Source organism: Danio rerio, chromosome 4 (assembly GCF_049306965.1).
Source record: "Danio rerio strain Tuebingen ecotype United States chromosome 4, GRCz12tu, whole genome shotgun sequence".
Classification (NCBI taxonomy): Eukaryota; Metazoa; Chordata; class Actinopteri; order Cypriniformes; family Danionidae; genus Danio; species Danio rerio.
The window spans coordinates 51118957-51142647 of NC_133179.1; the positions used below are offsets into that span (position 1 = coordinate 51118957).

General features: G+C 36.1%; 1 protein-coding gene and 16 non-coding genes across 18 annotated transcripts; 16 read left to right on the forward strand and 1 right to left on the reverse strand.

Moving 5' to 3' along the window:
* Positions 1–2343: 2343 nt before the first annotated feature.
* On the forward strand, positions 2344–2462 carry LOC137492136 (5S ribosomal RNA). The gene has a single exon (XR_011012108.1). It is a non-coding gene; the product is annotated as a 5S ribosomal RNA (ribosomal RNA).
* A 180-nt stretch (positions 2463–2642) lies between these two features.
* Positions 2643–2761, forward strand: LOC137493920 (5S ribosomal RNA). The gene has a single exon (XR_011013895.1). It is a non-coding gene; the product is annotated as a 5S ribosomal RNA (ribosomal RNA).
* Positions 2762–9038: 6277 nt separating this feature from the next.
* Positions 9039–9157, forward strand: LOC141383618 (5S ribosomal RNA). Its single transcript, XR_012404643.1, has one exon. It is a non-coding gene; the product is annotated as a 5S ribosomal RNA (ribosomal RNA).
* Positions 9158–9215: 58 nt separating this feature from the next.
* LOC137493767 (5S ribosomal RNA) lies at positions 9216–9334 on the forward strand. The gene has a single exon (XR_011013742.2). It is a non-coding gene; the product is annotated as a 5S ribosomal RNA (ribosomal RNA).
* A 58-nt stretch (positions 9335–9392) lies between these two features.
* Positions 9393–9511, forward strand: LOC137492137 (5S ribosomal RNA). Its single transcript, XR_011012109.1, has one exon. It is a non-coding gene; the product is annotated as a 5S ribosomal RNA (ribosomal RNA).
* A 58-nt stretch (positions 9512–9569) lies between these two features.
* On the forward strand, positions 9570–9688 carry LOC137492139 (5S ribosomal RNA). The gene has a single exon (XR_011012111.1). It is a non-coding gene; the product is annotated as a 5S ribosomal RNA (ribosomal RNA).
* Positions 9689–9746: 58 nt separating this feature from the next.
* On the forward strand, positions 9747–9865 carry LOC137492140 (5S ribosomal RNA). The gene has a single exon (XR_011012112.1). It is a non-coding gene; the product is annotated as a 5S ribosomal RNA (ribosomal RNA).
* Positions 9866–9923: 58 nt separating this feature from the next.
* Positions 9924–10042, forward strand: LOC137493768 (5S ribosomal RNA). The gene has a single exon (XR_011013743.1). It is a non-coding gene; the product is annotated as a 5S ribosomal RNA (ribosomal RNA).
* A 58-nt stretch (positions 10043–10100) lies between these two features.
* LOC137493708 (5S ribosomal RNA) lies at positions 10101–10219 on the forward strand. Its single transcript, XR_011013683.1, has one exon. It is a non-coding gene; the product is annotated as a 5S ribosomal RNA (ribosomal RNA).
* A 58-nt stretch (positions 10220–10277) lies between these two features.
* LOC137492141 (5S ribosomal RNA) lies at positions 10278–10396 on the forward strand. Its single transcript, XR_011012113.2, has one exon. It is a non-coding gene; the product is annotated as a 5S ribosomal RNA (ribosomal RNA).
* A 58-nt stretch (positions 10397–10454) lies between these two features.
* On the forward strand, positions 10455–10573 carry LOC137492142 (5S ribosomal RNA). Its single transcript, XR_011012114.1, has one exon. It is a non-coding gene; the product is annotated as a 5S ribosomal RNA (ribosomal RNA).
* A 58-nt stretch (positions 10574–10631) lies between these two features.
* LOC137492143 (5S ribosomal RNA) lies at positions 10632–10750 on the forward strand. The gene has a single exon (XR_011012115.2). It is a non-coding gene; the product is annotated as a 5S ribosomal RNA (ribosomal RNA).
* Positions 10751–10808: 58 nt separating this feature from the next.
* On the forward strand, positions 10809–10927 carry LOC137493932 (5S ribosomal RNA). Its single transcript, XR_011013907.1, has one exon. It is a non-coding gene; the product is annotated as a 5S ribosomal RNA (ribosomal RNA).
* Positions 10928–10985: 58 nt separating this feature from the next.
* On the forward strand, positions 10986–11104 carry LOC137492144 (5S ribosomal RNA). The gene has a single exon (XR_011012116.1). It is a non-coding gene; the product is annotated as a 5S ribosomal RNA (ribosomal RNA).
* Positions 11105–11162: 58 nt separating this feature from the next.
* On the forward strand, positions 11163–11281 carry LOC137493904 (5S ribosomal RNA). The gene has a single exon (XR_011013879.1). It is a non-coding gene; the product is annotated as a 5S ribosomal RNA (ribosomal RNA).
* Positions 11282–11339: 58 nt separating this feature from the next.
* On the forward strand, positions 11340–11458 carry LOC137492145 (5S ribosomal RNA). Its single transcript, XR_011012117.1, has one exon. It is a non-coding gene; the product is annotated as a 5S ribosomal RNA (ribosomal RNA).
* Positions 11459–14688: 3230 nt separating this feature from the next.
* Positions 14689–21926, reverse strand: LOC137491100 (uncharacterized). 2 transcript variants are annotated; one of them, XM_073947783.1, is made up of 4 exons: positions 21900–21926; positions 21208–21355; positions 17908–17946; positions 14689–17814 (listed from the first exon to the last, which is right to left on the reverse strand). In XM_073947783.1, the coding sequence occupies exons 2-4, from the start codon at positions 21290–21292 to the stop codon at positions 16823–16825; spliced, it is 1116 nt and encodes a 371-aa protein (XP_073803884.1). In that variant the 5' UTR covers positions 21293–21355; positions 21900–21926; the 3' UTR covers positions 14689–16822. The 2 variants fall into 2 exon arrangements, with proteins under 2 accessions (XP_073803884.1, XP_068076292.1); XM_068220191.2 differs by lacking the exon at positions 17908–17946.
* Between the last annotated feature and the right edge of the window lie 1765 nt (positions 21927–23691).

Consider the following 23691-nt stretch of genomic DNA (forward strand, 5'->3'; position numbering starts at 1 on the left):
AGAGTGGAACACAAATATATGATGGATGTAATGGAGAGATTTGGTTTTGGAGAAAGATACTTACAATGGATAAAATGTTTATATGCAGATATAACAAGCTGTATAAAAGTAAATGGTTATTTAACTAAAGATTTTAAAATAACAAGATCAATAAGACAAGGATGTCCAATGTCAGCACTATTATACACACTTGTATCTGAAACATTGGGATTAGCAATTGATAATGAAACGCAAATACGAGGATTATGTATAAAAGGAACAGAGTTAGAACACAAAATATTTCAGTATGCTGATGATACCACTTTAATAGTAAAAGATATCAAAAGTGTTGAAAAAGCAGAGGAAATTTTAAACAGATATTGTAAAGGAACAGGAGCAAAAATTAATAAGGAAAAAACTAAATACATGAGAATGGGAAAAATAAATGTTTTACCAGAAAAAATAAAATTTAAAGAGGAGAAAGTTGATATGAAAATTTTAGGTATAAGGGTTGGTGAAAATGAAAATGAAACAAGGAATTTAATGTGGGAGGAAGTTTTAAAGGGAATGGAGAAAAGATTACATTTCTGGAAATTAAGAGGTTTGTTTTTAAAGGGGAAAGTTTTAGTTTTAAATTCCTTATTTTTATCAAAAATGTGGTATGTTTTAGGTACAGTGAGTTTGCCAATGAGTGTGTATAAAAAGATAAAAGCTATTGTTTTAGATTTCTTATGGGATGGAAAACCTTCCAAAATAGCGTATGACACCATAATTGGTAAAGTTGAAGAAGGAGGCTTAGGTTTAATTGATCCACTAATCAGAATGAAAAGCATAAGAATTAAAACTGTAAATAAATATTGGAAAGAAGAAAAACATGTATGGAAAGATGTGATGAGATATTTTTTAAATAAATGTGGGGAAATACAAGAATATATATTATGGATGAAGCCCAAAGAGAATATGATGAATAAAGTTCCAGAATTCTATAAAGAGGTTATTAAAGCATGGGGAGATTTTAGAAAGCATATTGATTGTTCATTTAGTAAAGAAGAGATTTTAAAGCAACCGCTGTTTTTAAATGAATACATTAAAGAAGGGAATAATACTATTTTTTATAAGAAATGGTTTAATGCAGGAATAAAGCAAATTAAAGATATTTTATATGAAGTGATACCTGGTTATGTACAGGCGCACGTAATAAAAGATGCAATAATAGAAAACTATGAAAACGAAACTAAAAGAGTAATTGAAAAGCAGCTTAACAACTTGAAAAAAAATATACCAAAAGAATGTAAAGAAATTATAGAAAATAAATTTGAAATGCACAGCGATGAAGGAAGGGTGATAAACTTTAAAGAAAATCAATATGCTTTTAAAGATGGTAAACTGAAAATGTTCTATTCTTGTTTACGTAAAGATGTTTTTGTTACACCCAAAGCAGAAGAGTACTGGAAAAGATTATATCCCAATATTGAAAAGCAGGAAATATGGCAAAATGTAAGAGCTTGGTGGAAAAGTCCCGTTTTAGAGAATTTTGATTACATTTTAAGACAAAACTGTTTATTAAGTGAAATGAGATTGTGTAAAATAGGTTTGGCAAATGATGCAAGATGTAAAGTTTGTAATGAAGAAGATGAAGGTATACTACATTTGTTTTTTAAATGCAAAGAGTTAAAATGTTTTATTGGAAAAATTAAAGAAATGCTAAATGAAATGGGGATTGAAAATGAGGTTGTTGATGAGGAATGGGAAACATTATTTTTATTTGATTGTAAAACAGAAGGTAAAAACACAAGGTTCATAAACTTTATTTTAACAGTTGCAAGAAATGTGATATGGAATAGAAGGAATATTGTTAAACAAAAGAATGGCAAATTGTCTGTATGTAAATTGTTTCAAAGAAAAATGTCTGAACTGCTTAATACTCTTTTCTATTATTGTAACATGAATGACAAGATTGATGTATTTGAAAAAGACTTTTTAAACGGGAACACATATGTTCAAATGGCTTTATATAATGTAAATGTATTATTACCTGAATGTAACTGTTTTTAATTTTTGATATAAAATAAAGAAAAAAAAAAAAAAGAAATGCCCGATCTCATCTGAACTCGGAAGTAAAGCAGGGTCGGGCCTGGTTAGTACTTGGATGGGAGACCGCCTGGGAATACCAGGTGCTGTGAGCTTTTCCAAGTCCTTCATTTGGCAGCTGATAGACTTCCCCGTGTCACAGCTTCGCTGCCATTTTTTTTTCTCGCCTTCAAGGGCATTGTTTCTGTCGGTGCTGTGTCTATGCCAGCTGAGCTGCGCTCGTTCCCTGGTGCTGCGCCTGTTTTAAATAGCCAACTCTGGACGGCCTCTTTCGCTTACGGCCATACCACCCTGGAAATGCCCGATCTCATCTGAACTCGGAAGTAAAGCAGGGTCGGGCCTGGTTAGTACTTGGATGGGAGACCGCCTGGGAATACCAGGTGCTGTAAGCTTTTCGAAAGTCCTTCATTTGCCAGCTGATAGACTTCCCCGTGTCACAGCTTCGCTGCCATTTTTTTTTTCTCGCCTTCAAGGGCATTGTTTCTGTCGGTGCTGTGTCGATGCTAGCTGAGCTGCGCTCGCTTCCTGGTGCTGCGCCTGATTTAAATAGCCAACTCTTGACAGCCTCTTTCGCTTACGGCCACACCACCCTGGAAATGCCCGATCTCATCTGAACTCGGAAGTAAAGCAGGGTCGGGCCTGGTTAGTACTTGGATGGGAGACCGCCTGGGAATACCAGGTGCTGTTAGCTTTTCCAAGTCCTTCATTTGGCGCTGATAGACTTCCCCGTGTCACAGCTTCGCTGCCATTTTTTTTTTCTCGCCTTCAAGGGCATTGTTTCTGTCGGTGCTGTGTCGATGCCAGCTGAGCTGCGCTCGCTCCCTGGTGCTGCGCCTGATTTAAATAGCCAACTCTTGACAGCCTCTTTCGCTTACGGCCATACCACCCTGGGTACGCTAGAGGGAGTTAGTGTGCAAACAGGAAGTGAAAGGCTGCAGACGGGAGAGAAAGGCTCTCCCTTTCTTTTGTTGTTTTATTTAGTTTTTTGGGTGTTTAATATAGTTTAAGGAGTTATTATTTTTATTTTTGGAGTTTAAACCACCTGACAGCAGCACATGTGCTAGCTGGAAGGTGGTTATTCACCTTTTTTGCTTGGATTTTTTTGGGACAATGGAAAGCACAAAGGACAAATTCACTGGACTTTCGGGGAAAACAAGAGGAGAAAATAACACAGAGATGGATGGTGAAAAGCAAAGAGGAGACGACACGGGAGTACGAGAGGGAAAACAGATGGGAAACAACACAGCACGAGGAGGAGAAACAAACATGGCTAACATGGAACGACAAGAAAATCAGCAACAGGAAAGACAACATGAAAGGAGAGGAAAGAAGTACTTGAAGGAAGCAACTGTAATACATAGAGATAAAGTTGGTTTTATATTCACACATTCGGACTTTCCCCTTAATAATATAATTTCTTTAAAGTATTATTTGCAAACTCTAAATAGCGAAATCATATTAGCACTCAATGACTATCAAAGTACAACATTGTTCACAGTCAAATAAACAGTGTTAATGTTGTTTTCAAGTCACACTTGCATGCTAATTCCTATTGAATATTCAAAGTAACATGGTAAACAATATAGAGACTTCTAAATGAACGAATGTGCGAATATAAAACTAACTTTACCTCTATCTGTAATACTAAACGTGGACAAAGTAAAAGAGGTGAGAGTTTCAGACATTATTAAGGCGTTAACAGAAAAATGTGGACATGGGAAAATTTTGGCAATAAGACCGAGAAAGGACAAAGAATATGAAATAACTTTAGAAGAGGAAGAAACTTGTGACAAACTGATTGATGGACTAACAATAAATGAAGAGAACTGTGAAGTTAAAATGTTACAAAACAGAGACTATGTTGTCTCCTTTATGCACTTGCCTGTTTATCTGGAGGATAGTTTAATAATAGAAAAATTGGATGGATGGGGTGTTAGCCCCTTATCAAAAATTAAAAGGAGGACATATCCGGGCACTGAGATTGAGGATGGGACAAGGTTCATTAAGACACGGTTTCCCAAGGAGGTGGCTTCGCTTCCATTTAGCACGAAGTTTGAAATGGCAGAAGGACCACAATATTTCCGGGTGATGCACAGCCACCAAGTTAAGACTTGTAGGCTGTGTATGAGCCCGGAGGATGTGATGAAGGACTGCCCAGACTTTAGGTGCTTTAAGTGCGAAGAAAGAGGACATTTTGCAAGAAACTGTGATGCAATCAAATGCCCGGAATGCCTCCAAATTTTAGCAAAATGTGAATGTTGGATGGAGGCAGAGGAAGGAGAAGAGAGAAACCAGATAAGCAGGCAAATGCATAAAGTAAAAAATGTAGAACAAAATGAAGGAGAAGAACAAGCAGTTTTACAACCAAAAGACTTACTGAAAGAGATACAAAATGGAAAAGAAATTCAAGAGGATAAGAAAATGCATAAGAGGAATAATGAAGATGACATTTTTTGTGAAGAAAGACATGAAAAAGAGAGAGGAAAAATGCAAAATGAAGCAAATGAAAGACTGATATTGGAAGAAAGGGAGAGGCAAACGCTTTTCAAAGAAACTGAAAAAAGAGAAGAAGAGGATAATAAAAACATAGAAATGGAAACAATGGACAATTCTCAGATGTGTGGAGACAATGAGGTGAAGACTGGACAAAGAAATGAAGAAAAAAGTAATGAAATTGGAAGAGAAGAAGAAATTAAAATGGACAGAGAGGAGAGAAGAACAATTCGAAGAAGGACATTAAAGATTAAACCTAATCTAGAAAGTACAAAGAGAAAATTGACTACAAGAATGAAAAACATGAACAGATATGAAGTGTTAAAGGAAATGGAGGGAGATGATGAGTAATAATGATTTTTAGGTTTTTAATTTTATTTTTATTTCTTTTAATGGTTTTAAAATGTGTATCTTTTAATGCAAGAGGTATGATGGAAAAAGGGAAATTTGAGAAAATAAGAGAAAAATGTAAAAATAAGGACATGATAGTATTACAAGAAACAAACTGGAAAGATTATGTAATGGAAGATTTTAAAAAGAAGTGGGAGGGGGATATCTTATATAACAATGGTGATGGCAAATCTGGAAGAGGGGTGGCATTTTTAATAAAAAAAGATGTTTTAAATATTAAAAAAATCGTGTATAAAGACAACAATGGAAAGTGTTTAGTGATAGAAGTAAACTATGAAGGACAAGAAATGATTATAGCCAATATACATGCACCAACGGAAGAGAAAGATAAAAAAGAGTTTTTTAAGATTTTAAATAAGGTAATTGAGAGATATAAAAAAATAATAATGGTAGGAGATTTTAATACAGTTTTTAATAAACAAGACATGGCAGATGGAATGGTTTTTAAATCTGACACCGCAAGGAAAGAACTAAAGGAGCTAATAAAAGAAAATAATTTAATAGACATATGGAGGGAAAATAACAAAGAAAAAAGAGAGTTTTCAAGGAGACAAATAGTTGGAGATTTTATATGTCAAACAAGAATAGATTTTATATTATGTACTAGGAATATTGAGAATTTTATAGAAAACATACAGTATGAAGAAAACATTTTTAGTGATCATAAGCTCTTGCATTTTAAAGTGAATGTAGATAACATACAAAAAGGACCAGGAACTTGGATTTTAAACACAACCATTTTAAAAAATGAAGATTATGTTCAAAAAGTCAAAGAAATAATAGAGAAAGAAAAAGAAAATAGAATGTATGATGAAGATAAAAGGATATGGTGGGAAAACACAAAATACCAAATAAGAAAATACACAATCAAATATTGCGCAGTACTACAAAGATGTAAAAAGTATACAGAAAAAGAAGTTAAAAGATCCTTAGAAAAAGAATTAAACAAAGAAAATAAAGATATTGAAAAAATCAAAGAAATAGAGCAAAAATTACGAGATTTAGAAGAAGACAAATATAAGGGGGCAATGTTGAGGAGCAGATCTAAATACACAGTAGAAGGGGAAAAATGCACGAAATTCTTTTTTGATTTAGAGAAGCAAAGAGGTAAAGCAGGAATACTAAAGGAAATTAAAGGGAGAAATGGAAAAATTGCGAAAGGAAACATAGAAATACTAGAAGAAATCAAACATTTTTATGAAGATCTTTTTGAAGCAAAAGGTATTGATGAAGAAAAAGAAAGGAAGATTCTAAATTATATAAAAGTAAAATTACAAAAAGATGACAACAAAGAATGTGACAGAGATATAGATGAAGAAGAGATTGAAATTGCAATAAATCAACTAAATAAAAAGAAAAGTCCAGGTATAGATGGAATAGGAAATGAATTTTATATTGTTTTTAAAGATATTTTAAAAGTAATACTTAAAGAAGTTTTTAAAGAAATGTTTAAATGTAAAGAGATGAATGAAAGAATGGGGATGGGATTAATGAAGTTAATATATAAAAGAAAAGGAGCAAAAACTGAATTACAAAATTATAGACCAATAACAATGTTAAATACAGATTTAAAGATTTTAGCAAAAGTTTTAGCGAATAGATTAAAGGAAGTAATGCCTAAATTAATTAAATCAAATCAAGCATATGCAATAAAAGGGAGAGATATTGCAGATGTAACAATGAGCATTAAAAGCACAATAGACTATATACAAGAAAAGAAGATGAATGGTTTTTTAATTAGTGTAGATTTTGAAAAGGCTTTTGACAGAGTCGAACATACTTACTTATTTGATGTACTCAAAACATTTGGATTTGGAGAGAATTTTATTAATTGGATTAAAATTTTATATGAAGGGGCTTTAACAAAAGTAAAATGTAATGGTTTTTTAACAGATTGTTTTAAAATTACAAGATCAATTAGACAAGGATGTCCTCTTTCAGCGCTATTATATTCCCTAGTCGCAGAACCTTTAGGGTTAGCAATAAAACAAGAAACTAAAATTAAAGGAATAAAAATAGAAGAAGAGGATGATGAAGGAAAAATATACCAGTATGCTGATGATACAACAATAATAGTGAAGGAGAAAAAGAGTGTAAAAGAAGCCATGAAAAAAGTACAGGAGTTTTGTAAGGGAACAGGAAGCAAAATAAATGAAAATAAAACACAATATATGAGGTTTGGTAAAGCAGATATTTTAACAGATTGTTTTCAATTTAGAGAAGTAGAAGAGCTGAAAATTTTAGGAATTTTAATTGGTAAAAATGAAAGAAAAGCAACAGAAAAGATGTGGGATGATCTAATAAGAGGAATAGAATCAAGATTAAATTTTTGGAGGATGAGAGAACTTTGTTTAAAGGGGAAAGCCTTAATATTAAATGTTTTAATGACATCAAAGCTATGGTATAAATTATATGTAACAGAAATGCCATGTTGGATAGAAGAGAGATTAAAAAAGTGTGTTCAAGATTTTTTATGGGAGGGGAAACCCCCAAGAATTGCGTACAATACAATAATAGGAGCAACAGAAGAAGGAGGGATAGGATTGATTGATATTAAACAAAGGAAGAATTGTCTTAGAGTCAAAATAGTTAAAAAGCTTTTACAAGAGGAGAACTCAACAGAATGGAAAAAGGTTATGAAATATTTTTTAAACAAAGTTGGCAATTTTAACTTAGGAGAAGACATTCTTTGGTTAAAAACAAAAAACTGGATGACGGAAAAGTTACCAGGGTTTTATCAAGAAATTTTAAGTGCATGGGGGAAATTTTTAGACGGTGTATTTTACCAAGTAAAGGGTAGAGAAAACTTGTTAAATCAACCTTTGTTTTTAAATAAAAGTATTTTAAAAGAAGGGAAGGAACTATTTTTTAAAAAATGGATGGATGTGGGGATTTTAAGAATAAGGGATGTTCTTTATGAATTCAAAAAGGGATTTTTAACTAAGCAATATATAGTAGACTTAATGGAAGAAGCTAAAGAGGAATACAGTGTAAAGGAAATAGAAAATAAACTTGAAACGGTCAAAGGTGCCATACCAAAAGAATGGATTACAAGAATAGAAAATATGGAAGAATGTGGGAATGGAAAAGTCATACATGTCTATTTAAAAGGAAAGCTTTGTGATTTTAAAGATTGTTTACTGAAAGACTTTTATGTGTATTTTAGAGATAGTGTATTTCAAGAACCTATAGCAAATAACTTTTGGGTACAAAGATTGAATAGTGTGAAAAAGGAAAATATATGGAAAAACATGAGAGGGAAAATAATAGAAACAAGATTGGAATGTTTTGAATATTTTATAAGACACAAGGCAATTTTTACTGAGTGCATTTTAACAAAGATACAGAGAGAACCAAATGCAACATGTAAGGTTTGTTTTCAAGAAGATGACGGAATTTTACACCTGTTTTTATACTGTAAAGAATTAGAATGTTTTTACATGAAATGCCAAAAAATGCTAAAAGATTTATTGAAAGATTGGGATGAAGAACAATTGGAATGGAATACTCTTGTGATGTTCGGATGGAATATGGAAAACAAAAACAAAAAGTTTGTAAATCTTCTCATAATGATGATTAAAAAATGTGTGTGGGAAAGAAGAAATGTAGCAAAGCAGGCAAAAGTTGTTTTAAATGTGTGGAATGTACTAAAACGAAAAATGGAAAGATACATAGAAAGACTGTACTGGTATTTTAAAGGAGAAGACATGTTACCAAGCTTTTATGATGTGTTTAATGATGAAGTGTATAATGTTTTAAGTGGTTTAAAGTGGAAAATGCCCAAAGAGGATGTTATTTTATGAAGAATGTTTATTTTAATGTATTTGTTTTGTGAAATTTTTTGAAGTATTTAAATGTTAATGTAATGTGATTATTTTTGAATAAAAAAAAAAAAAAAAAAAAAAAAAGAAATGCCCGATCTCATCTGAACTCGGAAGTAAAGCAGGGTCGGGCCTGGTTAGTACTTGGATGGGAGACCGCCTGGGAATACCAGGTGCTGTAAGCTTTTCGAAGTGCTTCATTTGGCAGCTGATTTAAATAGCCAACGCTTGACAGCCTCTTTCCCTTACGGCCATACCACCCTGGAAATGCCCGATCTCATCTGAACTCGGAAGTAAAGCAGGGTCGGGCCTGGTTAGTACTTGGATGGGAGACCGCCTGGGAATACCAGGTGCTGTAAGCTTTTCGAAGTGCTTCATTTGGCAGCTGATTTAAATAGCCAACGCTTGACAGCCTCTTTCGCTTACGGCCATACCACCCTGGAAATGCCCGATCTCATCTGAACTCGGAAGTAAAGCAGGGTCGGGCCTGGTTAGTACTTGGATGGGAGACCGCCTGGGAATACCAGGTGCTGTAAGCTTTTCGAAGTGCTTCATTTGGCAGCTGATTTAAATAGCCAACGCTTGACAGCCTCTTTCGCTTACGGCCATACCACCCTGGAAATGCCCGATCTCATCTGAACTCGGAAGTAAAGCAGGGTCGGGCCTGGTTAGTACTTGGATGGGAGACCGCCTGGGAATACCAGGTGCTGTAAGCTTTTCGAAGTGCTTCATTTGGCAGCTGATTTAAATAGCCAACGCTTGACAGCCTCTTTCGCTTACGGCCATACCACCCTGGAAATGCCCGATCTCATCTGAACTCGGAAGTAAAGCAGGGTCGGGCCTGGTTAGTACTTGGATGGGAGACCGCCTGGGAATACCAGGTGCTGTAAGCTTTTCGAAGTGCTTCATTTGGCAGCTGATTTAAATAGCCAACGCTTGACAGCCTCTTTCGCTTACGGCCATACCACCCTGGAAATGCCCGATCTCATCTGAACTCGGAAGTAAAGCAGGGTCGGGCCTGGTTAGTACTTGGATGGGAGACCGCCTGGGAATACCAGGTGCTGTAAGCTTTTCGAAGTGCTTCATTTGGCAGCTGATTTAAATAGCCAACGCCTGACAGCCTCTTTCCCTTACGGCCATACCACCCTGGAAATGCCCGATCTCATCTGAACTCGGAAGTAAAGCAGGGTCGGGCCTGGTTAGTACTTGGATGGGAGACCGCCTGGGAATACCAGGTGCTGTAAGCTTTTCGAAGTGCTTCATTTGGCAGCTGATTTAAATAGCCAACGCTTGACAGCCTCTTTCGCTTACGGCCATACCACCCTGGAAATGCCCGATCTCATCTGAACTCGGAAGGAAAGCAGGGTCGGGCCTGGTTAGTACTTGGATGGGAGACCGCCTGGGAATACCAGGTGCTGTAAGCTTTTCGAAGTGCTTCATTTGGCAGCTGATTTAAATAGCCAACGCTTGACAGCCTCTTTCGCTTAAGGCCATACCACCCTGGAAATGCCCGATCTCATCTGAACTCGGAAGTAAAGCAGGGTCGGGCCTGGTTAGTACTTGGATGGGAGACCGCCTGGGAATACAAGGTGCTGTAAGCTTTTCGAAGTGCTTCATTTGGCAGCTGATTTAAATAGCCAACGCTTGACAGCCTCTTTCGCTTACGGCCATACCACCCTGGAAATGCCCGATCTCATCTGAACTCGGAAGTAAAGCAGGGTCGGGCCTGGTTAGTACTTGGATGGGAGACCGCCTGGGAATACCAGGTGCTGTAAGCTTTTCGAAGTGCTTCATTTGGCAGCTGATTTAAATAGCCAACGCTTGACAGCCTCTTTCGCTTACGGCCATACCACCCTGGAAATGCCTGATCTCATCTGAACTCGGAAGTAAAGCAGGGTCGGGGCTGGTTAGTACTTGGATGGGAGACCGCCTGGGAATACAAGGTGCTGTAAGCTTTTCGAAGTGCTTCATTTGGCAGCTGATTTAAATAGCCAACGCTTGACAGCCTCTTTCGCTTACGGCCATACCACCCTGGAAATGCCCGATCTCATCTGAACTCGGAAGTAAAGCAGGATTGGGCCTGGTTAGTACTTGGATGGTAGACCGCCTGGGAATACCAGGTGCTGTAAGCTTTTCGAAGTGCTTCATTTGGCAGCTGCTTTAAATAGCCAACACTTGACAGCCTCTTTCGCTTACGGCCATACCACCCTGGAAATGCCCGATCTCATCTGAACTCGGAAGTAAAGCAGGGTCGGGCCTGGTTAGTACTTGGATGGGAGACCGCCTGGGAATACCAGGTGCTGTAAGCTTTTCGAAGTGCTTCATTTGGCAGCTGCTTTAAATAGCCAACGCTTGACAGCCTCTTTCGCTTACGGCCATACCACCCTGGAAATGCCCGATCTCATCTGAACTTGGAAGTAAAGCAGGGTCGGGCCTGGTCAGTACTTGGATGGGAGACCGCCTGGGAATACCAGGTGCTGTAAGCTTTTCGAAGTGCTTCATTTGGCAGCTGCTTTAAATAGCCAACGCTTGACAGCCTCTTTTGCTTACGGCCATACCACCCTGGAAATGCCCGATCTCATCTGAACTCGGAAGTAAAGCAGGGTCGGGCCTGGTTAGTACTTGGATGGGAGACCGCCTGGGAATACCAGGTGCTGTAAGCTTTTCGAAGTGCTTCATTTGGCAGCTGATTTAAATAGCCAACGCTTGACAGCCTCTTTCGCTTACGGCCATACCACCCTGTGCATGTGTGATAGTGGTACATTCCAGGAAGTGTTTGGCTGCAGTTGGTGAGAGAGGCTCACCAGATTTTCTTTGTTTATTTTTGTTTTTGTCTTAAATACATTTTTGCTAAACTTTTTTTGTTTGTTTAGTTTGTCCTCCCAGCAGCGTGAGCTGTTCGGGAGAAGTGTTTTTTATTTAGTTTTTTTGCAATGGACGGATCTACGGTGACAGACCTGGCAATGGCGGACGGAGTTGAGAACGCAAATGACAATGGACTGGACAGACGACAACGAGAAACAAACCAATCGGAGAAGGAAGCAAGGAAAAGGATTTATCTAAAAGAAGCAACTGTAACAGTGGACATAGGACAAGCAACAGAGGTGAGAGCAATGGATGTAATTAAAGCAGTGACGGAGAGGATTGGGGATGGAAAGATTTTGGCTGTAAGACCAAAACACAACAAGGAATATGAAGTAACACTTGAAAGAGAGGAAGATGCTGATGAGTTAACGGACGAATTGACTATTAAAGGGATAAACTGTGCAGTTAAGAGGCTACAAAACCGTGATTATGTTGTCTCCTTCATGCATCTGCCTGTCTATGTTGCTGATAAAGATATTTTAGACAAATTGGATCATTGGGGAGTTTGTCCCATTTCAAAAATTAAAAGAAGGTTTTATCCGGGCACAAATATTGAAGATGGGACGAGGTTTGTGAAAACCAGATTCCCCAAAGAAGTGGCGTCCCTCCCGTACAGCACAAGAATAGAGACAGCAGAAGGTCCACAATACTTTAGGGTGATGCACAGTCATCAGGTGAAAACGTGCAGGCTGTGCATGAGCCCAGATCATGTGGTAAAAGACTGTCCTGATTTTAGGTGCTACAAGTGCGAGGAAAGGGGGCACTTTGCAAAGTTTTGCACTGCTGTGAAGTGCCCGGATTGTAATAAGGTTTTAAATAAATGTGAATGTTGGATGGGGGAAGAGGAGGAGGAGGTAGAGCAGCAGGTAGGCAGGCAGATGTATGAAGGAGACAATATCCAGTCAGAGGACAAAACAACAACACAAGAAAAAAGAACAGAATCTGAAAGTGAAAAACTACAAGAGAATGAGACTAATGGAATAGACAGAGTCACGGAACAGGAAGGAACAACATGGACACAAATGGATATGACTGACAGTTTAAAGAGTGTTTTGGAAGCAGCAGAATTGAGCGATTCGAATAATAAAGACTTAAATCAAGGACAACAGGAAGACACATTTTGGACACAAATGGACATGACAGACAGTTTTCAAAAGGCATTGGACACAGAGGAGACAAAAGGCCAAAGTATTGACGAGCAAGTCGATTTAGAGGGACATTTACAAAAGGATGGAAACAAAGAGACACAGGGGAAATCAGCAAAAAGAAGAAGATCGTTAAAGATAAAACCTAATTTAGAGACTGCAAGAAAAAAACTGCTAAAAGATGAAGAAATTGAATGCGCAAATAAGTATGAGTTGCTAAAGGGCTTGGAAGACATGGACTGAGAAGATGTTTTTTATGAATGTTTTTATGTCTTTTATGAATGTTTTTATATTTTTTATGGTTTTAGGAATTGTGTCTTTTAATGCAAGAGGGCTTTTAGACATCAGGAAATTTGAAAAAGTGAAAGAAATGTGTAAACGAGAAGATGTGATTTTACTACAAGAGACAAACTGGAGGGAAGAATGTATGAACGAAATAAGAAAAAGGTGGAGTGGGGAAATGTTATACAATAATGGGGATGGGAGGCTAGGGAGAGGAGTTGCAATTTTATTAAAAGAAAACAGTGGGGTTTTATGTAAAACAATCTATAATGACAAAGAGGGGAAGTGTATGATATGTGAAATGGAGTATGAAAAGAAAAAAGTAATTATGGTGAATGTTCACGCCCCAACAGAGGAGAACAAAAAGAAAGAGTATTTTAATGTACTTAGAGATTATTTAAAGAAACACGAAAGAGTTATTATCATGGGTGATTTTAACACTGTTTTTAGTAAATTAGAAATGGCTGAGGGAATGGTTTTTAAAACGGATAAGGGGAGAAAAGAACTGAAAATATTGATGGAGGAAATGAATTTAATTGATGTGTGGAGAGAAAGGAATGAACAGACAAAAGAGTACTCAAGAAGACAGATAGTGGGGAATTTTTGTTGTCAAACAAGAATAGATTTTATTTTATGCACAAGAAATGTTGAAGGGTTTATAAACAAGATTAAATATGAAGAAACAAGTCTGAGTGACCATAAGCCACTTTTTATGAATCTAGACTGGAGTAATGTGAAAAGAGGGCCAGGGGTATGGGTTTTAAACACAGCGGTTTTAAAGAATGAAGACTATGTTTTAAGTGTAAAGGAAATTATTCAAAAGGAAAAAGGGAATGAAATCTATAATGAGGACAAAAGAAAGTGGTGGGAGAATGTGAAGTATTTAGTTTAAAAGTTTACGATAAAATATTGTAGACAATTACAAAATTGTAAAAAATATAAGGAAAAGGAGCTGAAAGAAAAACTAGAAAACGAATTGAAAAATGAGAATGGAAAAAATATACAAAAGATAAAAGAACTGCAAGGAAGACTGAAAGAAATGGAGGAGGAGAAATTTGAAGGTGCAAGATTAAGAAGCAAAGCAAAATTTACAGTGGAGGGAGAAAAAGTGCACTAAATTCTTTCTTGATCTAGAGAAAAGAAGAGGGAAGGCAGAAATGATTAGAGAAATAAGGAGTAAAAATGGGAACATAGTAGAAAAAAATGAGGAGATTTTGGAAGAAATAACATTGTATTATGAAAATTTGTGTTGCACAGAGGAAATAAAAGAAAAAAAGGGGAATTACTAAAGCTAATAAAATCAAGAGTAGAAGAAGGGGAAAAAAGAGAATGTGACAAGGAGATAAGAGAAGAAGAAATAAAAAGAGCAATTAGTGGACTGAACAGAAAGAAATGTCCAGGAATAGATGGGTTGGGAAGTGACTTTTATATTGTTTTTAAAGATATTTTATCTATTATTTTAAAGGAAGTATATGATGAGATTTTTGAGAAATCATTAAATGTTACGGTTTAATTAAGTTGTCTGGGAAAAATAAACGTAACACTTATAATATTAAATTATTACTGAGTAGATGGATGGAAAATACACCAGGACACCAAAATTTACATTCAATTCATTTATTGCTTTTATGAGGAGAAGAAAAATGAAGCCAACAAAAGAGAGGCTTACATGTGTGCGCTTTGTACAATGTATATATAATAATAATAATAATAATAATAATAATAATAAGAAGAAGAAGAAGAAGAAAAAAAAGAAGAAATACAATCAAAAGTTATAGGGGAAAAAGGAACTAGAGTGGCGCCAAAGCAAAGAACTAAACAAAACCAAAAGCCACCTAAACTAGAAAACAAGATCCCCCTCTAAACTTACTAATAAGAATCAAAATGTGAAAAAGAAACCGAAATCTTCAGCGTTTGCGAAGCAACACCTAAACTCCCTGAAATAATAAGCAAAAATACAAAATGTGGCGCTCACCCACTTACCTAGTGTTTCTGATCATTGAAGTTACCTACGGGCAAAATGTATGTGACGCGGCTTAGTAAACTATTCCCTTTTCCCCAAAAAGGAATGATAAACTATTAACCATGACTTAATTTACATCGATGTAGTTATTCAGAAACACAGAACAAAGCATACATTATGAATAGCAGCAAGCGAACACAAACCAACACGCACACACATAGCACTCTGAAAAACAAGGCGGGCCAGTCGAATTTAAAGTCCGCGGAACGAAATCCAATTGGTCCACGAGGAAACGCCCTAATGAGGAGTGACAGGCTCGGGATCCAATCAACAGGTACCTAGTAAAGAAAAAGTAGCGGAACAAAAGGTGATAGGGCGAGACAAAGAGCAAATGACAGTCGAGGAGATGCAAAGAGAGCAAAGGAAGATAAGCAAAACAGAGGGAGAAGGCACAAAATTACAAACTCCCACGGACCGTAACAATCATCCTCCAGCCCTGGGCTACCTCTCGTAAGCAGGGTGAGAGAGGAGTTTGAGCTCAGGTAGATCTTGATGAACTCCCCCGACTTGTTTCTGTTCTAATGACAGATATCCAGATGGCTAAAGGGAGATATATGGCTTCTAAGAGCTTGACTACGGTGCCAATTTAGAATGTTCAGTTTACTTAGGTTACGCGTTTTTGGGCTGTGGAAGGAAATTGGGGAAAACCCATGTGAGCATGGGGAGAATAAGCAAACTCTCCACAAATATCAACCAGTTCAGTGAGGGCTCTAACCTGTGACATTCTTGCTGTGAGGCAACAATACTAATCACTGGGCTGCTGTGTTGCTAGAAAGGAGGAGGAGTAGGGGTGGGAGGGGAATTCCTCAAGATAAAGATAACTAAGGTAAGAAACTCTGGCTGTTTCTCAATATGCGTTCTTCAGCGGTCTTGCGTCCTCGTGTTCTCGTGCAACGTCATCATCAGCTGCCTAAGTTCAGTTTCAATACTCAAGACCGCAAGTACGGAGGACGCGTGAAACTTCCCGAATGTGTTCTTGATATCGAGGACGCACCGATGCAGACTTCAGCAGCGAGCTCGCTCTGGAAGTCCCAGAAGTCATTGCGACTTGAGGTGGGAAGCGCAGCATTTTATTTAGATTTATTATTAAAGTTCAGAGACATCACTTATTTACCTCAGGAGTTTCCCTAAATGAAACGGTGTAAGTATACATTAACATGAACATCTTAATAAAGGAATAAACACATTAAGGGTGTTTGTTTGATGAAATTCGTATTAAAATTTGTTTTATTTATATTGTGCAGAGTATATTTATAATGTTTTTATGCAAAGTATATATTTTGAAGAGGGGGGAAACAATAAATCGTTGTATGAAGGCTGTAATGTTTAAATAATTTCCATTTAAAACGCGTGAAGGTCACATGACCATCAGGAAGAACGCAGCATCCCATTCCTCAAAGGACGCGTTCTCTGCCCTCGCGCTCTCCTGAGTTCGTTCTTCCGAGGACACCTGGCAAGACCGCACTCTACAAGAACGCAAGTCCATTCTCTGCATTCTTGGAATTGAGAAACAGCCTCTGGTTATTAATAGTGAGTTAGGAATCGTCTGATTGGTGAATCATGTGTTGGTTAATGTGGAACCAGCCGTGGACAATCATAAGCATGTGATCCTCTCGAAAGTAGTTTATAAATAACTACTCACGTCAATTAACAGCCAAACTACATGAAAAGGCTGCTGTTATGAATATACTCATGTTTGTGTGGACAAGGCCTTAATTTTGAGGACTCTGCTCTCCATTGTGAAGCTCCATGTGATTGCTGAGGCTTCTTTTATGTTTAAAGCCCTTTCCACACTCAATGCATATAAAACGCTCTCCTGAGTGAGTCTTCATGTGGTTCTTTATGGAGTATTTGTGTGTGAGACTCTTTCCACACAGATCACATGTGAACACTATGGTTCCAGTGTGACCATTCATGTGGTTCCTGAGGTTAGCATTACATGTGAAGCTCTTTCCACACTGCGCACATGCAAACGGCTTCTCTCCGGTGTGAACTATCATGTGGTGTTTGAGTGTGCTTTTATATGGGAAACTTTTACCACACTCTGTGCATGTGTAAGGTTTCTCTCCAGTGTGAATCCTCATGTGGAGGTCAAGATTTTGTTTTTGAGCAAAACTTTTTCCACACTGTGTGCAAACAAAAGTTCTTCCTCCATTGTGAGTTCTCATGTGGACTTCAAGGTTGCTATTTTGATTATAACTTTTTCCACACTGAGGGCAAGAGTAAGGCTTCTCCCCAGTGTGAATTCTCATGTGCACTGTTAAGTTTCCTGTAGTTTGAAAGCTTTTCCCACACTGTTGGCATGTGTATGGCCTCTCTCCAGTGTGAATTCTCATGTGCACTGTTAAGTTTCCTGTTTTATGGAAGCTTTTCCCACACTGTTGGCATGTGTATGGCCTTTCTCCAGTGTGAATTCTCATGTGCACTGTTAGGTTTCTTGTATTATAGAAGCTCTTTCCACACTGTTTGCAAGTATAAGCTTTCTCCCTAGTGTGATCTCTTATGTGAACATCAAGCTTTGGCTTCTGACTGAAACTTTTTCCACATTGTTTACAGCTGAAATTACACCTAGGTTTGGATTTCCGAGGTCTTCCACGTGACAAAGTCTTTTTCGTCAGTGTAGGTTTTTCATCAGTCGTCATGTCTTGCTGTATCTCTTCCATTTCATTCTGTTGATGAGTCTTTTCTTTCAGCAACATCAGGTCTTAAAAAAAAAAGAAGAAGTTAACTTTAGTATGAAGACTCAAAGCGATAAGCATGAAATGGATGTTTCACCCACAAATATAAATGACCATACCATTTACTCTCTCATTTGCTTTTAAACAATTCCTTTCTTCTGGAACACAAAGAAAGCTAACATTTGTTTTCACAATATCTTCTTTTGTGTTCAACAGAATCAACAAACCCCATAAAGGTTTAAAACCACAAGAGGTACAGTAAATGGTGAGGCTATTTTCATTTCTGTTTCATAAATATCTTTAAAGGGTTCCTATAATAAACCTTTATTATTATTATTATTATTATTATTTTAGAAAAACTTATTATTATTATTATTTTGAAAATAAGTATTTGGTGTTTCCAGAATGTGTCTGAGGTTTTGGCTCAAAATCAGATCATATTCCTTTGAGAATATTTAATTTTGGTGGTCTGGAGGAAAACCAAGCTCTTTTTGCGCCTGTGGCTTTAAATGCAAATGATCAAATGCACTCGCTCAGGATTACTCGTGTTAAATTCCCTCATGTGTATCTTCCACATGATTAAAACATTTTTAACTTGCTTGGAAAACCCGATTGGAGCAAATCCTGCATGTTCATAGCAAGTGCGGATAATTTACTCTTCTATTTGTGAGTTTGCATTATTGTATATAACTTATGCAAATATTTCCTAGTACTGAGTTGAAGCTGGTTTAAAACATATGCTGGATAAGTTGGTAGTTCATTCAGCTGTGGCGACCCTTGATGAATAAAGAGACTAAGCCAAAGAAGCTTAGCTGAAGACCTACGTCGTGACATTTTATATACCTGCCAAGATGCAGAAATGCCATCTCAAAAGGTTACCTGCTGTTTGTCCAATCAGGGACAGTGGCATCTTAAATATACAAATAATAATGTTAATCAAGGGTTTGCCAATGTGAAACGTCTGTTAATGAAAACCCAGGATTATTTTATAACCCCTAGGGGCTTAAATTGGTTCTATAACAGTAAGTAGTTGCCATAGTAGCACACAACATAATCAATGCATCTGTGCTCAACCTTCAGGGTTTCATGACAGTAACGTGCACAAGCAAGTTATCTGGATTATTTTGACTGAACTCAGATTAGTTACATCAAATGATCTTCGAATTTCTGTTATGGAACCAATTTAAGTGTGGACGATTAGTTCGGCTCACTGAAGCCAGGTTTTCAACTTTAATCTCCACTTTTCTAAACCACTTTCATGAAACAGCCCCTGATCTCACATGCTATTGTTTTAGTGCTTCAGTTGCCTTTTGGAGAAATGACCAGGAATAACGATAGAAAACGGTCACACTACTTGCTCTACAAACAAGTGTATTCATGTTTATTCATACAAAGAAAAATAAGAAAATAATAAAATATGACTTTGCAACATCAAGCAGCATTAGGCATGGGCCAGTATAAGATTCTGACATAGGATAATCTTGAATAAAAATATCACGCTTTCACAGTATTGTGATTACTGCTCTAAAATATATTATTTTTAAATGTCTAGGTATAAAACAAACACTTTTTTTCCCTTCACAAAATATTTTCTTTGGAGAAATATTTATTTATTTATTATATTTTGAAGCAGTAAACATGTCAGGCTAAATCATTCAAATGAATCATTGACATCTGTTGTTTTCATTAGTTTCAAAAACAGATTGCTTAACAATTTGAAATGGCATCTTTAGATATCTTTTCTACAGGAGATACTGTTGTCTTAAAATGTAAAAAAAAAAAAAAAAAAACTAGCATCCAGTTGAAGATAGAATTCAGAAGGGGCTAATAATTCTGTCCTTAAAATGGTGTTTTAAAAAAACTGCTTTTATTCTAACCGAAATAAAAAAAAAATAAGACTTTCTCCAGAAGAAAAAATATATATATTAGCATACAAACCATGAAAATTTCCTTGCTCTGTTAAACACAATTTGGGAAATATTTAAAAAAGAAAAAAAATTCAATGGGGGTGTGGGCTAATAATTCTGACTCAAATTTTGGCGGTTTTAAAACCTTGACTTTTCCAAACCAGGCTACACCTTGAAAGGAGTTATCATCCCTTGCGTAAGCAGCATAACATTGTTTTTAGGATCTAAAAATTATTTCCTTTAAAAAAGTGTCAAGCAAAAAAATTCAATGGCGCCGCCTGCTGGTACACAAAGAATCTGGTCAATACTGACGAACTTCACACTCTAATGTTTGCATATCATCAGCATGCTGTAATCCATTTCTTAAGCAGAAAAGGTCATTTTTAGACTAGTTTGTTGGCCAGTTGTAGTCAGTGCAATGCTAAACGTTATTGTTCCACTATAATTTGTTCCTTTTGTTTCACGTCGTCTCACAACAACATTAATATAGTTTAGAATACTGTACAATGTTTTATAACAATTAATTACTTTAGTGTCCATTTCAATTCCGCATATTTAAAATTGGGCGCATCCATATGACATACTTTAACACAATAGCCCTGTTAATTAATTAATATAATAATGATGTAATTCTAATTCCTATACTATCTGTGAGAACTAGTAACATCTACTTAAATCAAGTTTAAACCCATGAAGAAGTTAAGAAAAAAGGGAATTGTGATCAACGTGACATATTTAAATGGAAAATACTAAGCCAACACTATCACTGTAATAGCAGATATCTTCTTAGGAATACTGTAGGTCAAATATTTTTAGCTCAGTTAAACTTTTTTTATAAAGCGCCAGTGCTCAAGGATGCTTAGAAGAACAAGAAAAGCTAAATGAACAAAACAATAAAAATGTCCTGTTTAAAATAAATAAAACAATAAACAGAAACAAAATAACTTCTATTCAACACTAGCTTCAACAGTTTATTTATATGAAAGTAATAACAAAAAGAAATCAAAGTCAGTCTGAGCAAGAAACAATAGCCACAAATGACCTGATTAAAACTAGTACTCCATTTCTTATAGCTATGTATTGTTAGAATGGAATGACATTATGCTATTTAATAAATTAAACCTTCGGTAAAACAATTATTACACACTTTTCTGTTACTTTTTAAAATCTTTATATAGTCAGCTCAGTTAAACCTTTTATTAATTTATTGTTTTTATTTATTTTATAAAGCACCAGTGCTCATGGACGCTTTACAATCAGTAAAAGAGCAAGAAAAGCAATAACATTAAGAAGGTAGAGAAAATGGGAAACTAATAACACATAAAAGAATGACAAAAGACATGAGAACAAGTGACGAAAGAAACTCATTCCTGTCTTTCAATGAGTGCTTATGTGCATTTAGGAAAACTAGACAGCACACTCAGAGCTGCAAGAATGATTTAATTTAGTATTCTTATTATTAAAATATATCTGAATGAGGATCAGATTTGGTGTTTGAGAATGAAAACCAACCTGTTTGTTCCTGCAGATCTTCCTGTTTGACTGTGAATGTTTCTTCAATCTTCATATCTTCATTCTCCTCTTTAATAAACGCCATCTTTATAACAGTGTGGAGATCAGTCGCTTCAGCAGGAGTTTCTCTCTGTTTGGACACTTTTTCCTGTTTAAAATCAATAAAACAATGAACAGAGACAAAATAACTTCTCAACACTTCAACAGTTACTTTATATGAGAGTAATTAACAAAAATCAGGTAAAAGAGTAAGTCTGAGCAAGAAACAATAGCCACAAATGAGCTGATTAAAACTAGTACTCCATTTCTCATATATAGTGATGTATACTTTGAATAGAATGACATTATGCTATTTAACATTCATTAAAACGCTTATTAAACACTTTACTGTTTCTTTATTTAAACTTTATTCAGGTATGTTCTTAATTGTTTTGTTTTATTTATTATATTGTCTGCTTACAGCAATGTGTAGCACTTTTTTGCACAAGACAAATTTCCTCTTGTGGACAAATGAAGTTTATCCAATCTTTATTCAAATAATAGTCCTCATTACTGTGATTAAGATACAACAACGTTGTATAAAAGGTTAAAATAATATGGTTAACAGCAGGTACATCATTTATCGTTGAATGAAAAACCTGAAACTTTAATCAATCAGTTTTTTTTATCTGTGCAAAAGCTTTGACACAAACCTTTCTCCAGTTGAATCACAGTGCGGTAGCGGCGCAGCCTTATGACATCACACACCACACCAAAATAAAAGTCTTTTTTGTTTTGCTTAGTCATGACTTATTGATACATTTCTCCTCCATTTTCCACTTTATACTATATCTGCTCTCTCTCTCACACACACACACACACGCACACACACATACACAGATATTCAATATTTGAAGCTGATGAAAACCTTTATTATATTATTAATATCTAATTTCAACTCTCATCCTCGTAAATATGACCCCTTTCTTCCTATTTTCAAGATTTATCTAGGTTTTTTTAAATCTGTATTCCACGTTTCCTGCCATTCTTTAACAACATCTTCTGTAATAATATTTAATTTACCTTTACTTACAGAAACATTAAAGGAGTAGTTCACATAAAAACTACAATTCTGTCATTTACTCATCCTCTACTTGTTCTGAGTTTCTTCTGCTAAATGCAAATGAAGATGTACTGAAGAATACAGTGGCAAAAAACAGCCACTATATGGGTAAAAAAAAAATCAGGCCTGGCATTTTGGGCCAGAACGGCCCATTGAAAACAATCAAAATGCTCCCCATCTGTCCATGCCTTTGAATATGTTTACAACTCCTATTCTATAAAAGTAAAAAAAAAGCCATACACACATACCTTCACAAAAGTAATCAACATTTTGTCCTTAAAGTAATTATTTTTCATTTACTTCATGATTTTACCTCATAACACTCTGGCTTTTCTATGAAATGTCACACTCTATTGGTGCATGTAAATATGCTGCTTTTACATCCATGTCATGAACAATCAGATTTTCTTTGCATTAACACTCTTACACTAGTCATGTTAGCAGTTGGAGTAAAGACTTATCATAGTTCCTTTTGGCAACATACGTTGTTTTTGCAAAAACCCATTTACACGCCACTAGACCTTTGCCTTCAGGTAGGTTGGAAGAGTAAAAGTTGCATTTTCTTTTAACAATTGCATTTCTTCTTCCATAGCTTTAACCTGTTCACTTGCATTCACTGATGTAACCACGTCTTTGTATCTTTGTGTGGTACATTACAAACAAGTCAATAACAATAAACAATGTTGATCACATCACCTTCAAAACCACAAGCATAATCAATTAAATAAGCTCTGAAGATCCTAACTTCTGGTTTATCTTCCACCGGTTTGTCTAAAATGAGCTCTTCCTTGGCACTTTGTGGGCTCAACTCTGGGTCTAATTTCACAGACACTCCAGGACTCTTCCTGATCTCAAAGTCTTCCTCTACAAATGGAATCTTTTATTCAGAATTTTTATCAGATACAAACTGAACAAGTCTGTGTTTCTGTACTTTTTCATTTATGCTGAACTATCTAACAAAAGTGCCCCTCTCACACCTTGAATCCAACTTTCCTATCTTTGCTTTGTCATTTCTGTAAGCGTGACACGCTAAACCAAACTTCTGCATTCTAGCAATGTTAGGCTGTCTGCCAGTTAACGTAAAGTATGGTGTCTGTTTTGTGCAGTTGTTAAAACACTATAGCTGCAGTTAGAACTGCATATGTCCACAGTGTCTTTGGTGAACCACTCTCTGTTATCAAGCATCTAGCCATTTCAAATAATGTTCTCTAATTACCTTCAGCAGTGCCATTTTGGTGTGGAGAATATGGTGCTGATGCTTCATGTCTAATTCTACTTTTACTTAAAGTATTTGGCACTCTTTCCCTGTGAATTCTGTACTATTGTCAAACCTGATACATATAGCCCATTTCATATAGAGCTACACTGGACAGGAATTTTTC

Coding starts and splice junctions, on each gene's coding strand:
- LOC137491100 (XM_073947783.1), bottom strand. CDS start 21,292: ATGGCGTTTATTAAAGAGGAGAATGAAGATATGAAGATTGAAGAAACA. Junction 17,947..21,207: donor AGATCTGCAGGAACAAACAG/GTTGGTTTTCAT, acceptor TTTGTGTTCCAG/AAGAAAGGAATTGTTTAAAA. Junction 17,815..17,907: donor AGCAAATGAGAGAGTAAATG/GTATGGTCATTT, acceptor TTTTTTTTTAAG/ACCTGATGTTGCTGAAAGAA.